The following is a 12,930-nucleotide window of genomic DNA, read 5'->3' as shown; positions in this document are numbered from 1 at the left end:
ATCCAGATGTAGATCTCCCGTGATATTCCATAAAGCGTTTCAGGCAAATGCAGGAATGGTTCCTTTGAAATGGCGCGACCGATTACCTACCCCACACCTCCCTAATGCGAGTTTGTGTTCTGTCTCTAATTACCACTGGCCGGCCGGGGTGGCCGCGCGGTTCTAGGCGCTACAGTCTGGAACCGCGTGACCGTTACGGTCGCAGGTTCGAATCCTGCCTCGGGCATGGATGTGTGTGACGTCCTTGGGTTAGTTAGGTTTAAGTAGTTCTAAGTTCTAGGGGACTGATGACCTCAGATGTTAAGTCCCATACATAGTGCTCAGAGCCATTTGAACCATTTAATTACCCCGTTGTCGACGGGACATTAAAGACTAATCTCCGCGTCCTCTTACGAAAAATATCTGATTATAATTAACTTTTTCTTTAATTTTCATTTTAGTATATGATTCTTCTTTAAATATTGTTGAGTTTGCTAATTAATCTAATAGTGTTGTGATACCACTGCTTTTTGCAGCTACTTTGGAAACTAATCCTGTAACACTGTTTTCAGCAATTACGGGAAGTCATACCACACGTAAAGATGGAGAGGAAATTATCGAAGATTGAAACGCTGACCTTAGCCAAAAACTACATAATGGCGTTAACTAACGTCATCTGCGAGATGCGGGGCGAGGAGAAACCTTACACGTAAGTAGAATCAAACTCAAATCCAGTAAATCACCATGTGCCAGCATTAGATGACAAAGTTACGGCCAAATACCTGCTCTAATATTTAGAATGAAAAGTATTTATTGGACTTCTGCAATATTAGGAACTTGACGACAAGTGTTGCTTTCTATAACCATTGTTCTAATAAAACTGAATTTTACACGAAATTCAGTCTCTCCCACTAGACAAAATGCTTGTGGCGGATCTCAAAGATCGGCCACTCCCTGTTCCTTCTCTAGATCTTCTTCCTCCTGAGTATCTACCTTATGAATGCATCGATAAAGTTTGATCATTCTAAAGTTAACTTAACTTATTGTTGTATTTTTCAAACAACAATATATGATCAGAGAACCTGCACGTAGTTTAACTATTGCTGGTTAAATTTATTTACTCATAGCTCAGTAATCTCTATCTACTTATTACAAACTCAATTGAAGAAACTAATTATTCTAGATATATATGATCTATCTAGCGAGCAGTTCAAAGCTAGTAGCCTCAGCAAACATTACGAAGTTCTAAAAGAACTAACATGCTCCTTACCCTCTGCATCTCCCAGCTGAATGCGTCTTTCACTGCACCGTGCACGCTACGTGTGGGCGTTAATTGTCGTGCAATATATCGACAATGCTTCCTTCATGTTTACGTGCAGTATTACTCAAAGGCATTAATAGTTCCCCGAATCATATAAATTGTCTGTGGCCTCTCTACCACCATTTTGGAGAATCCCAGTCTTTGAGCGCAGAACTTGCTCGTACCTACAGGTTTATGCCGTTATCATCGCCTGCCATACTGTAGTTCGTCAAAAGTTTCCGGTCGATCTGTACGTTATCAAGGTTCATTTACATATCTCTGATTATGTCATTAGCTGCAACTGTAAATGAAGCAGAGAGGTATCAGACTGACACAATACAATTAACCAGATGATCCCCACATCTTCTTCTCCTTCCTAACTTTCGCCTTTGTCTTGGAGACCATATGTATGCTCTCTCTGCATTCCTTTACCGATCATTTCTGCTCCTTGCTTTCGTGGCCCATTCTACTAGGCCCATCGCGTCCGTATCCTTGTTGATACCATCCTTGCATCTTGTCTGTGCCCGTCTTCGGCACTTTCTGTCCTCCACGGATCCTAAGAATGCTACACACGGTGGTCTTTCCTCTTCCATCCTAATTAAGTGTCCCATCCACAGAAATCTACTTTCCTTCATCCTTTGGCTCATATCAGCTTGTAAGTACAGCTCTGCCAGTTCCTGGTTTTGCTGGCCGGGATGGCCGTGCGGTTCTAGGCGCTACAGTCTGGAACCGCGCGACCGCCTCCTGCCTCGGGCATGGATGTGAGTGATGTCCTTAGTTAGGTTTAAGTAGCTCTAAGTTCTAGGGGACTGATGACCTCAGAATTTAAGTCCCATAGTGCTCAGAGCCATTTGAACCAAGTTCCTGGTTTTATTGTTCCCCTCCAGTCCTGTGACTGGGGGTCCATGTTAGGGGCCAAGTATTTTCCTTAATATCTTTCTCTTGAAGACTAGCGGTTTTTGTTCGTCTGCTTTCCTTGATGTAGATGTTTCAGACCCATACCGAACTACTAGGAGAATTACAATCTGATGTGGTGGGTTTTTAAAACTTTTCAAAACGTCGCTTCTGCATAGCACATCCTGTAATCCAAAACATGCCCTATTTGCCGCTGTGATCATTGCCTTAATCTAAGTTCCCATTCTATTCTGTTCGCCAAAGGCGCTTCCCAAATATTTAAATATGTCTCCTCTTTTAAAAGATAATTCATCAGCTCTCAATGATCCCCACATAACCAGAATTATTGCTTCCTTCACATAATTTAAGAATTGTGCAGTAGTCTCTCATTGTTTTGTTCCTTCGAATAGTAATAAAAATTCGTGGCAAGTTTCTTATGTTAAAATTGTGAAGGCACATTTACTGTGTATGTTCTGCTAGAAATTGATAAGTATTTTACTATCCATCAAGTGTCATTTTCTCTCTGCTTTCAAAACAGATATCTGTACTCCTTCAAATTGTGTATTATCTTTCTGAACATGTGACTACAACATACTCTTGAGAAAAGTAGTTTTAAATATTTGGAGTACATGTATCTATACAGTGAGTGGCAATATATACTCTGGTAGACAATGTACCATTTTATATACTATATGTAAATATGTAGGTGTACATTTAGAGTGAGATGAAGGTACCATAGCAAGTGTTAGTATAAGTTTATTCTGAAGAATTACTTTGATAGTACATTTTTCATTTTTATCATCGTTAATGGCATGTACAACGTTCGTCTAAAAGATTACGGGACTAATTGTATTCCTGGCGCATAAGCGACGTCAGCGCAGTAACTATGAAGACAGCTTGCACTAACAACTGTAAACAACAGTTGTGTGTAGTTTTAAACAGTTCCGACGGATGGCAGAGCCATAGTGAACCATCAAAATGGAGTCTACAGAAGACACTCGTTACAAGCAACGTGCTGTAACTGAACTCACAGGTACGGAGACTTTCTATTATCAATACCACAAAGTGCAGTATGAGTCTCTGATAGGTCGCCAAGACTAAAGAAGTTGCGATAGCGCCGTGAGCGTAAAAAAAAAAAAAGGCGATGAACATTGTCTTCACCTGCTCAGTTTTGGTAAACCATCAGAAATCCGTTCTGCACTTTGTCGTATTGATAACACCAAGTCTCGTCACCTGTGAATACAATTGCAGCACGTTGCTCGCAACGTGTGTCTTCCGTAGACAACATTTTGATAGTTCACTACGGCAATGCCACGTGTCGGAATTGTTTGAAACTTGGCACATCTATTATTTAATGTTGTTAGTTCATGCTGGAACAATAGTTACTGGACAGACTTCGTTGATATATCAGGAATAAAATCACTCTCGGAACACTTTGGACAGCCGCTGCTTGAGCCAACTCCCCCACTTTATTCAAGAGGTGTCTGCATTTTTTGTGACAGTTGGTTGTATGAAATACACATGTTTATTTGGAAACGACACAGCAAACCTGCCACCGTTGATTGATCTAGTTCTGAAACAGATCAGATTCCGTCCCCAAAAATTAGAACATCTGCTATTATAAATTCATGTTGGCATAGAATCATGATTTTGCGCTGTATTGACGTTTTGTGCCGGTCCCTCCCCCCCACCCCCCCCCCCCCCACCCCATCCCCAATGTTGTAGTTAAGCAGAAAATCTAACTATGAGAATCTTTTTCCAGCACGTTCAGACAGCTGCTGTCAACATCCATGTCTTCATACACATCTACATAAATACTTTACAAGTCGCTATACAGTGTGCATGGAGGATTGTACAGATGTCATCGATTTTCCGTTATATTCCATTTGCGTAGTGATGGAGGAAAAATGATTGTCTATATGTGTCTGTACACGCCCTAATCTTTTTATATTATTTTCATTATACACTACACCAGATATACGGTACAACAGTGGTAGTATAATGTTCGTACAATCTTCTTCGAATATAGATTCTCTAAATTCATCCAGCAGGTCTTCACTGAACTGTCTTCCAAGGATTCGCATTGCAGTTCTTTAAGCATTTCTGTTACTCTTACATATAAATTATGCTTTATTGTACAGATTAGAAAACATTTGTCTATTGCAACTAAATGTTTTAATTATGTGTATCAAACATCTTTCGCCTATTCATGCTAGTTACCTCCAGTGTTCTATAATGCAAATAAACACATTTTGACAATAGATACGTAGTAATTCTTAGCAGTTCACTTAAACCTAACTATTTCTATTTATAACTACATAGTTGTTTTTTTTTCACTTACATTCATTTTATATTTTTCTCTTGTGTCTATGTCTTATTGCGAGTACTAGATGTAGATAATACGAGATTCTTTCTATTGCAATGTCACATTTCAAAATTTCTCTGTACATAACCTGCACTGCAGCACACTGCACATATTCTTGCTCATTTACTGTAGGGCTGACTAAGGAATCTGGGAGCTGTAGAGGATGAGAGCAGAGTGGGGTGTTGGAGTGGCTATGGGGAGAGAGTCTGGGGCACCGTGTGTGAGTGTGTGTGTATGTATGAGTACCACATTCTTATGGTAAATTGTGAATAAATTGAATACTCTTCTTCTATTATCGCTCTTTTGGTCAGTCAAAGTATTTTCATTTTTATTTATTGCCTTCTGTATGAAGTATTCTTCCTGTAGAGCAGCCCCTTCGTTTCACTGTTATGGCAAGACTACCACGTCTATTTTTATCCAGTTGTAGCGCTGATGGTTTTCTTTTATTAGATTTTCTTAATATACGAAGTGAGTCCATTCACTTTTCAACAACCTTGTACGTTATTTGTACCCGATATTAAAAGTTCTTACAATCATCCCAATGTATTTAGAGTTGCAGCTATTACATGTTAGTTCACATATTCCTGAAAATTTTTATTTATCTCCCTGTTCTGTCACAGTTCCTAATTTCTCTTGTCTTGTTCTATTTGTCTTGAAAAGTATGTTAATTTTGAGTTTTTGAAGATGTTACTAATCTTGTGTATAAGTTGGTTGTAGTGTGTTATCTTGATGATTTTATGTTTGTGTTGAGGGATGTGCTTTCTGATGTGAGTGTGCATTATGTGTTTGTGTATCTGGATTGTTTGTAATTTTCCTGACTTCTTTTTGTGTTTTGCTTTTAATGATGTGTAGTTTTTATCCTTTCTTGCAGTTGTATCTATTGTTTCGTGCTATTTTGATGATCATATTTAGCTCTTTTACTTAGAGGTGTTCTGCACAATCTGTATACCACATGTCTGATGGCTGCCATTTTTTTGAGAATGTGGGTGCTTTGAGTCTTGTGTAATAAGTCTGTATCTGCTTCCTTTCGTGTTTGTCGTTAGATTTTGAGGTCGAGGGAAAAGTCTGCAAATATTAATGATTTTATACTTACGTATTAGCTATACCAACTTGTTAATATCGAAGCTGCATGTCTCTGAATTTGTTTGATATCTGTTGTCTTGCCAACATGATAAAGGCTCCAAACACCAAAACAATGATGGTCACATTAACGTCTTGCATACGGTCTGACAAATCTTCTAAGAAGCAGCATCTGTTGCAGAATAGATACACGGAAAAGGCCATAGGTAGAAAGAAGTGGACTAAGACGCATTTCGCTAACAGAAAGACAATCTCTGGAAATTACACATAAATATTTTAAAAGGGTATCCATGTAGAAGTCATGGTACTCTCAACTCTGGTTAATTTAATACTTATCAGATCCCATTAAGACTTTCGTGACGTCTTTGATTGGCTACATTCCGAAACAGATGGTGGGATATAATATAGGGTATTTATAAATTCGTAATACAAAGTTACCATTAATTGTGAAAAAGGTAAATAACTTACAGAAATGTTTGATACAGCACTGAATGTAGTATGTCTTCAAGTTTTAATTAGAAATGTTCAGTTTGGACTGAGCAAAAAATAAAGAACTGTAAATCTTGTTACAGCTAACAGCACAAAAAATATGATTTACCTTAGGAGAGTCCCGTACATGTTCGATTATGTGACATGGTTTCTGCTCACCTCATATCCAAACGATTGTCTTTACCATAGGTATGGTAGGTGGTTTCGTCAATGAATACAATTTTATTAAAAAAGTCATCTTCATTCTGCATTTTGTTAAACATATCTAAACAAAACTCAGCTCGTTTTTGTTCTTTCTTTTTTATTTGTCAGTTTATCTTTAAGCTTTCAACAGTTCCAGTTTTTAGGGTTTGATACCAGGCGTTTCTGTAATACCTTGCACACTTTAACGTTAGGCATATTTAATTCTAAGGTGGCTCGTCTTGTTGATTTACACGAACTACGAATGTAAGACTGCCGAACTTGTTCAACTGCTGCGTCAGAGCCTGCTGGCGGATTCTAATCCGGCGTCCTATGTGATACACAGCCAGTTTGGGTGAAACGGTTGTACCGATTAATAGCAGTTTGCCTCTGAGGTGGTGGCAGACGATATTTAGCTCTGAATTGTCTCTCAACTGTGGGAGCGGATTTGGATTCGTGAAAACATACACAACACTGCGCACACTCTGCACCGTTCGTTATATGACTCCGTGATGACTCTCGGAGTAACTCATTTGCTCATGCCACCTATCGGGAACGTCGGGAACTAAGCGCGTTAGATTTGGATTTAAACTTGAAGATGTACCGCATTTTGCTGTATCAGACATCTCTGTAAGTTATTTACTCTTTTCACGGTTAAAGGTTACATTTGTGTAACTAATTTGTAAAGGCACTATATTGTGATTTAGTGAAAAAAATACACTACTGGCCATCGAAATTGCTACACCAAGAAGAAATGCAGATGATAAACGGGTATTCATTGGACAAATATATTATACTAGAACTGACATTGTGATTACATTTTCACGCGATTTGGGTGCATAGATCCTGAGAAATCAGTAACCAGAATAACCACCTCTGGCCGTAATAACGGCCTTGATACGCCTGGGCATTGAGTCTAACGGAGCTTGGATGGCGTCTACAGGTACAGCTGCCCATGCAGCTTCAACACGATACCACAGTTCATCAATAGTAGTGACTGTCGTATTGTGACGAGCCAGTTGCTCGGCCACCATTGACCACACGTTTTCAATTGTGATCTGGAGAATGTGCTAGCCAGGGCAGCAGTAGAACATTTTCTGTATCCAGAAAGGCCCGTACAGGACCTGCAACATGCGGTGGTGCATTATCCTGCTGAAATGTAGGGTTTCGCAGGGATCGAATGAAGCGTAGAGCCACGGGTCGTAACACATCTGAAATGTAACGTCCACTGTTCAAAGTGCCGTCAATGCGAACAAGAGGTGACAGAGACGTGTAACCAATGGCACCCCATACCATCACGCCGGGTGATACGCCAGTATGGCGATGACGAATACACGCTTCCAATGTGCGTTCTCTGCGATGTCGCCAAACACGGATGCGATCATCATGATGCTGTAAACAGAACCTGGATTCATCCGAAAAAATGACGTTTTGCCATTCGTGCACCCAGGTTCGTCGTTGAGTACTCAGTCGCAGGCGCTCCTGTGATTGATGCAGCGTCAAGGGTAACCACAGCCATGGTCTCCGAGCTGATAGTCCATGCTGTTGCAAACGTTGTCGAACTGTTCGTGCAGATGGTTGTTGTCTTGCAAACGGCCTCATCTGCTGACTCCGGGATCGAGACGTGGCTGCACGATCCGTTACACTCATGCGGATAAGATGTCTGTCATCTCGACTGCTAGTGATACGAGGCCGTTGGGATCCAGCACGGCGTTCCGTATTACCCTCCTGAACCCACCGATTACATATTCTGCTAACAGTCATTGGATCTCGACCAACGCGAGCAGCAATGTCGCGATACGATAAACCGCAATCGCGATAGGCTACAATCCGACCTTTATCAAAGTCGGAAACGTGATGGTACGCATTTCTCCTCCTTACACGAGGCATCACAACAACGTTTCACCAGGCAACGCCGGTCAACTGCTGTTTGTGTATGATAAATCGGTTGGAAACTTTCCTCATGTCGGCACGTTGTAGGTGTCACCACCGGCGCCAACCTTGTGTGAATGCTCTGAGAAGCTAATGATTTGCATATCACCGCATCTTCTTCCTGTTGGTTAAATTTCGCGTCTGTAGCACGTCATCTTCGTGGTGTAGCAATTTTAATGGCCGGTAGTGTACTAGTTAGTATGCTGTAATTCGAGAAGCTTATACTTTGACAATTGCTTCTGCTTCCAGGTTCTTCGACGTCGAATGTGCCTCAAACGAGAGCACCAACGGCAACAACAGCGCCGGAGAGCCGGAAGACATGGAGCCCAACAACAACTCGCTCTACCAGGAGAACCTGGAGCCCGTGTCCGCGCTCTGACGCCGCCGGCCGCGCACCGCCCCTCCACGCAGTCCATAGTTACCGGCACGCTGGCCCAGCCGCCTGCCACCGCCGCACGCACCTGCCAGTGTTGGCCCACGACCCAAGTGCCTTACTGTTAACGTGCTCATACTCAACATTCCAGCTCCAAGACTGTGGTTCACAGCAGTGCAAACATAACTAGAAGTCAGTCGTTTAAGTGGATTTTTTTTTAAGTGCTTGCATTGTGAACCGTAAACTTCTCTTCTAGAAACAGCTGAGTGCGCGAGTATTAAACTGTGGTGTGCTGTGTTTCGGTAGCAACGAACCTTTTCGAAGCATCAGCAGCACCAGAGGGAGTTGTGTGAATTTTCGCACTCTTTACGGAGACCTGTATCGAGGAAAATGTGCTCACAGAAACTATGCTAGAAATAAGAATAGTCTTTAGTTATTATAAGAGTGTTTAATGTTCTTTACCTACATTGGGTACATGAATATTTTTATATACGTGATACTTAATACTTGGTACATTATATTAATGACTTTGTATTAGCTCTTCTCAGCAACTCCAACATCAATTGAGTAGCTATTGTGCAATCGTGTAAGATCTACAGGGTGCGATTTGAAGGTGATGAATGAAATACTTATTACTATTCCGCTTACAAGTTAGCGGTGGAATATTGTATAAAGCAGATAAACTCGTAATTTAATATAATCCTGCCATGAGAAATGTATAGATCGTAGTTTATGTGTCCTTCTGTGTAAGAGATCATAGTATGCTAACCTACAAAATGTGTTATAGAAACAAGGGGAAGTCATTAACGCCCTGCTACTTGATCTGCAGATCAGTACTTTCACTTTTCAGAAATGACAAAGTGTGCAAAAAATCAAGTTACCGCAAATGCTGATGCAAAATATGTCGTCAGAAAGGGACTGTACCCTCTTCGATCACACGTAAAATCCATCCATATGTGGTGCCAAACCAAACGTGATTTCTTCTCATTAAAACTGAATTCATACAGTTTTCATGCATTGTTTATTTAGTAGTATGTGCACTTACCTAAGCTACATGAGTTCTCCGATATTATTCTGATGTTACCTATAAAAAGCTTCATCTATTTTTCTGGACACAGACCACCGACGCAGAGGTTTGAAATCCACAGAAACAGATCCATTTATTAACACTTCAAATTTACGATCTGCATGTAGCTTTTCTGCAACGTTCGAGTCGGAGCCGAGTCTCACAGGCATCGCGTTAAATTTATTATTTCTTTGCTACTAATTCTATTCGAACCCAATTTTGCAGGCACTGCCCACATATACTAGTGAATGTACGTGCAAAAGCATGCCACTGCACGACACTCGGGCCACTGTCGAATCCACCATAAGCTATTACCATATACGACACGGCTCCTCTCATCTGTTCACACAATTTTATCTCGAATTACTCGGTACAAAACCAAGTCGGCATATAAGTTTAGACACTTCGCAGTCCTTCACCACATATCTTTACATCCAAGTCACCAACCTATGTACATAGAATCCGTCCATTATTTCTTTGTCCCTTTCACAGGGGCGAAACGTGGAACAGAAGAAGCAAGTTCAATCAAAAGCGTGCTTGTGGAATATAGACTGTTTTTGTGTTGTTATTTATCATTAAGAAAAGAAAAGAAAGGAGACAATGAAACCCAGTCATGGCACGTAGCTTACAGGCTTTGATTAATATAAAGGATTACGTCGAATGAAGTTCTCCATCTCTAGACCGATTGCCGTCACATACCGTCACTTCGTGAAATAATGTGGAAAGATTTAAAATCTTACCTCGGATGTCCTTCCCCTCTTAAAAAGTACTGTGAATACAGTACAACGTAACACAACAGAGCTTTTGGGGGAATAGTTGAATGAGCTCAAGAGAACTGTATATAGTAAAATAAATAAAGATGGCAGAGGGGCCACATAAAATACAAGCTATTTGCTAAACCTTCTAAGAAGGCGTACCTGCGGCAGTATAGACACAAGAAGGAGGCCACACATAGAGAGATGTTAATCAAAACCAAAAGGACAAAGTGAGAAGCCACGGTACAATGCTATCATAGTACCCTTAATAAATTATAGTCATATATAAAGCTCTCGAGGGAAAAAAATTAATGCCGAACATGTTTCGATAACGAAGTGACAAAAAGAAAACTAAACCCAGAATATTCAGTTTCATATTTTTAAATATTTATTCAGAAAAAACAATTAGTGTTAGCACCATTCACTCTAACATTCAACAGTGAAAATGGGTTCCACGTTAATCAGACCTAATGTTGTTAAAGATAGTTGGATGAGCCAAGACTCAGAAACGGCAAAGGACCCGTCAGTGTCTCTAAACCTGGAAGTGAATTAGCCCCGCTCTTTTAAGTAAAATCTATCACACATTCCTCAAGGAAAACAACGAATAGCTGGGTGTAGGTCATAAACATAACGATATATATGAAACGAAATAGCTGCTCCACGGCAGCGTTATGGATCCTATATATACGTTTTCGGTAAGAGCTGTATCTGATTTAGATTTGATGCAATACACATATGATTAATATGTTACCAAATGCGGCTTCAGTTCACAATCCTCGTAGCTAAAAAAGACTGCCTGAATACCACGCTATACTGTCCTAAGGTTGATTCATGGAGACTTGTCATCACTGCTATTGTGCCAAAATAAATTTATTCCCTATCTCACTGACAAGCTACCTCATTCTCCCCATCTATAAGTTGGGCTATGATTTATGATTAACAGCAGACAGGCTTTGTAGCGGCAGGACTAACTGTCAGACTGGCACAGAGGATAATAACTGACTGAACACCGTAATCAACATAAATGGGCTTGCTGGGTAATGTGAAAACGGATCTTTGAAATATTATGCATTCAGTAGGTCCCGACATTCATCAGTTGTTATGTCAAGACATGATTACTGTCTATGGTTACTCTTTAATGGCGAAATTACGGGGGTTGGAACTAAAATAGTGGCAACTATTTATTCACAACCGATACAAAAGCGTTACACGTTTGCACCAGCGTTGTGTAGAATCCGTTGCCAGCGATATGGAAGGCGTAGTATACCGTTAGCAGAGCCTGTTCTGTTGATGGTGCGAATGGAGCGGTCTAAAGTTACGATGATTCTCGTGTACGACTGCTGATGATGTTATCCTAACGCATTACGTTCGTTCACGGCAGACCGTCAATGCACAGTATTACTGTTTGTTTTTCGAGCATCACCTGCGACCAGCTTTGCGAAAGAAGCGACGACACTTTCTGCGCAACCCACCCATCATTTTGGACGACAATGCGTGGGCGCATACAGCGCAAGCTGTGGGTGCCCTGTTCAGTCGATGGGACTGGGAAGTACTGTACCTTCCACCATACTCCCTGGACTTAAGTCCTTGTGACTTTGATTTTATTCCGAAGATGAAGAAACCACGTCGTGGCATTCGCTTCAGAACTGTTCCAGAGATTCGACAGGCAGTAGACCGCACCACCAACAGAACAAGCCCTGCTAAGGGTATACTATGCCTTCCACATCGCTGGCAACGGTTCTACACAACGCTCGTGACTACTTTGAAGGACAGTAATAGGTGCAAAAATGTAACTCTTTTTTATCGGTTGTGAATAAATAGTTGCCACTATTTAAGTTCCAACCCTCGTATACGCACTCTAGATTTATACAGAAACAGTGTGTGACTACTACCTTATCCATCACATTCATGTGAGTGTGTTTTGATTTCTGGCAGATTGGCGAAAACAATCGTCTTAATTTATTCAATAAGAGATAAAAATGTTCAAATGTGTGTGAAATCTTATGGGACTTAGCTGCTAAGGTTATCAGTCCCTAAGCTTACACACTACTTAACCTAAATGATCCTAACGACAAACACACACACCCATGCCCGACGGAGGACTCGAACCTCTGCCGGGACCAGCCGCACAGTCCGTGACTGCAGCGCCTTAGACGGCTCGGCTAATCCCGTGCGGCAATAAGAGAAAATCTGTTTGTTATCCTGTTTGCCTTATGTATTACAGTCGCACATCGCAGATGCAAGGACCACACCGAATCTTGAATGAATGAGAAATCTTAAGCTCTAGAATATGATCTTTACTGACAAAAGAAAGCGCAATGGGAACGTAGTTGATCCGGCAAGATCATGTGTGGTCGCAAAATTTACATGCATTTTTTTTATTGATCTGTTTCGAAATGATACCTCATAAAATTCTAGCAAGTGCTTTGTCTTTTCGGGAAAGAACCCAAACGACTGACTAAATTCCATAGAAAAACTCATTTATTACACAACAATTCACTCTGCACACCATACAAT

General features: G+C 40.8%; 1 protein-coding gene across 3 annotated transcripts in view; it reads left to right on the top strand.

Annotated features, from left to right (window-relative positions):
• LOC124775092 (protein dimmed-like) overlaps positions 1-9,601 on the top strand; it is a 302,754-nt gene extending 293,153 nt beyond the window's left edge. For all 3 annotated transcript variants that reach the window (XM_047249904.1, XM_047249902.1, XM_047249903.1), the window contains 2 exons: positions 552-688; positions 8,469-9,601. In XM_047249904.1, the coding sequence (XP_047105860.1) occupies positions 552-688; positions 8,469-8,598 (267 nt within the window). In that variant the 3' untranslated portion in view covers positions 8,599-9,601. The remainder of the gene's footprint in view (positions 1-551; positions 689-8,468) is intronic.
• Positions 9,602-12,930: the final 3,329 nt, after the last annotated feature.

The sequence above is a fragment of the Schistocerca piceifrons genome, chromosome 2 (assembly GCF_021461385.2).
Source record: "Schistocerca piceifrons isolate TAMUIC-IGC-003096 chromosome 2, iqSchPice1.1, whole genome shotgun sequence".
Taxonomy (NCBI): Eukaryota; Metazoa; Arthropoda; class Insecta; order Orthoptera; family Acrididae; genus Schistocerca; species Schistocerca piceifrons.
This window is presented reverse-complemented; position numbering and strand designations above follow the sequence as displayed.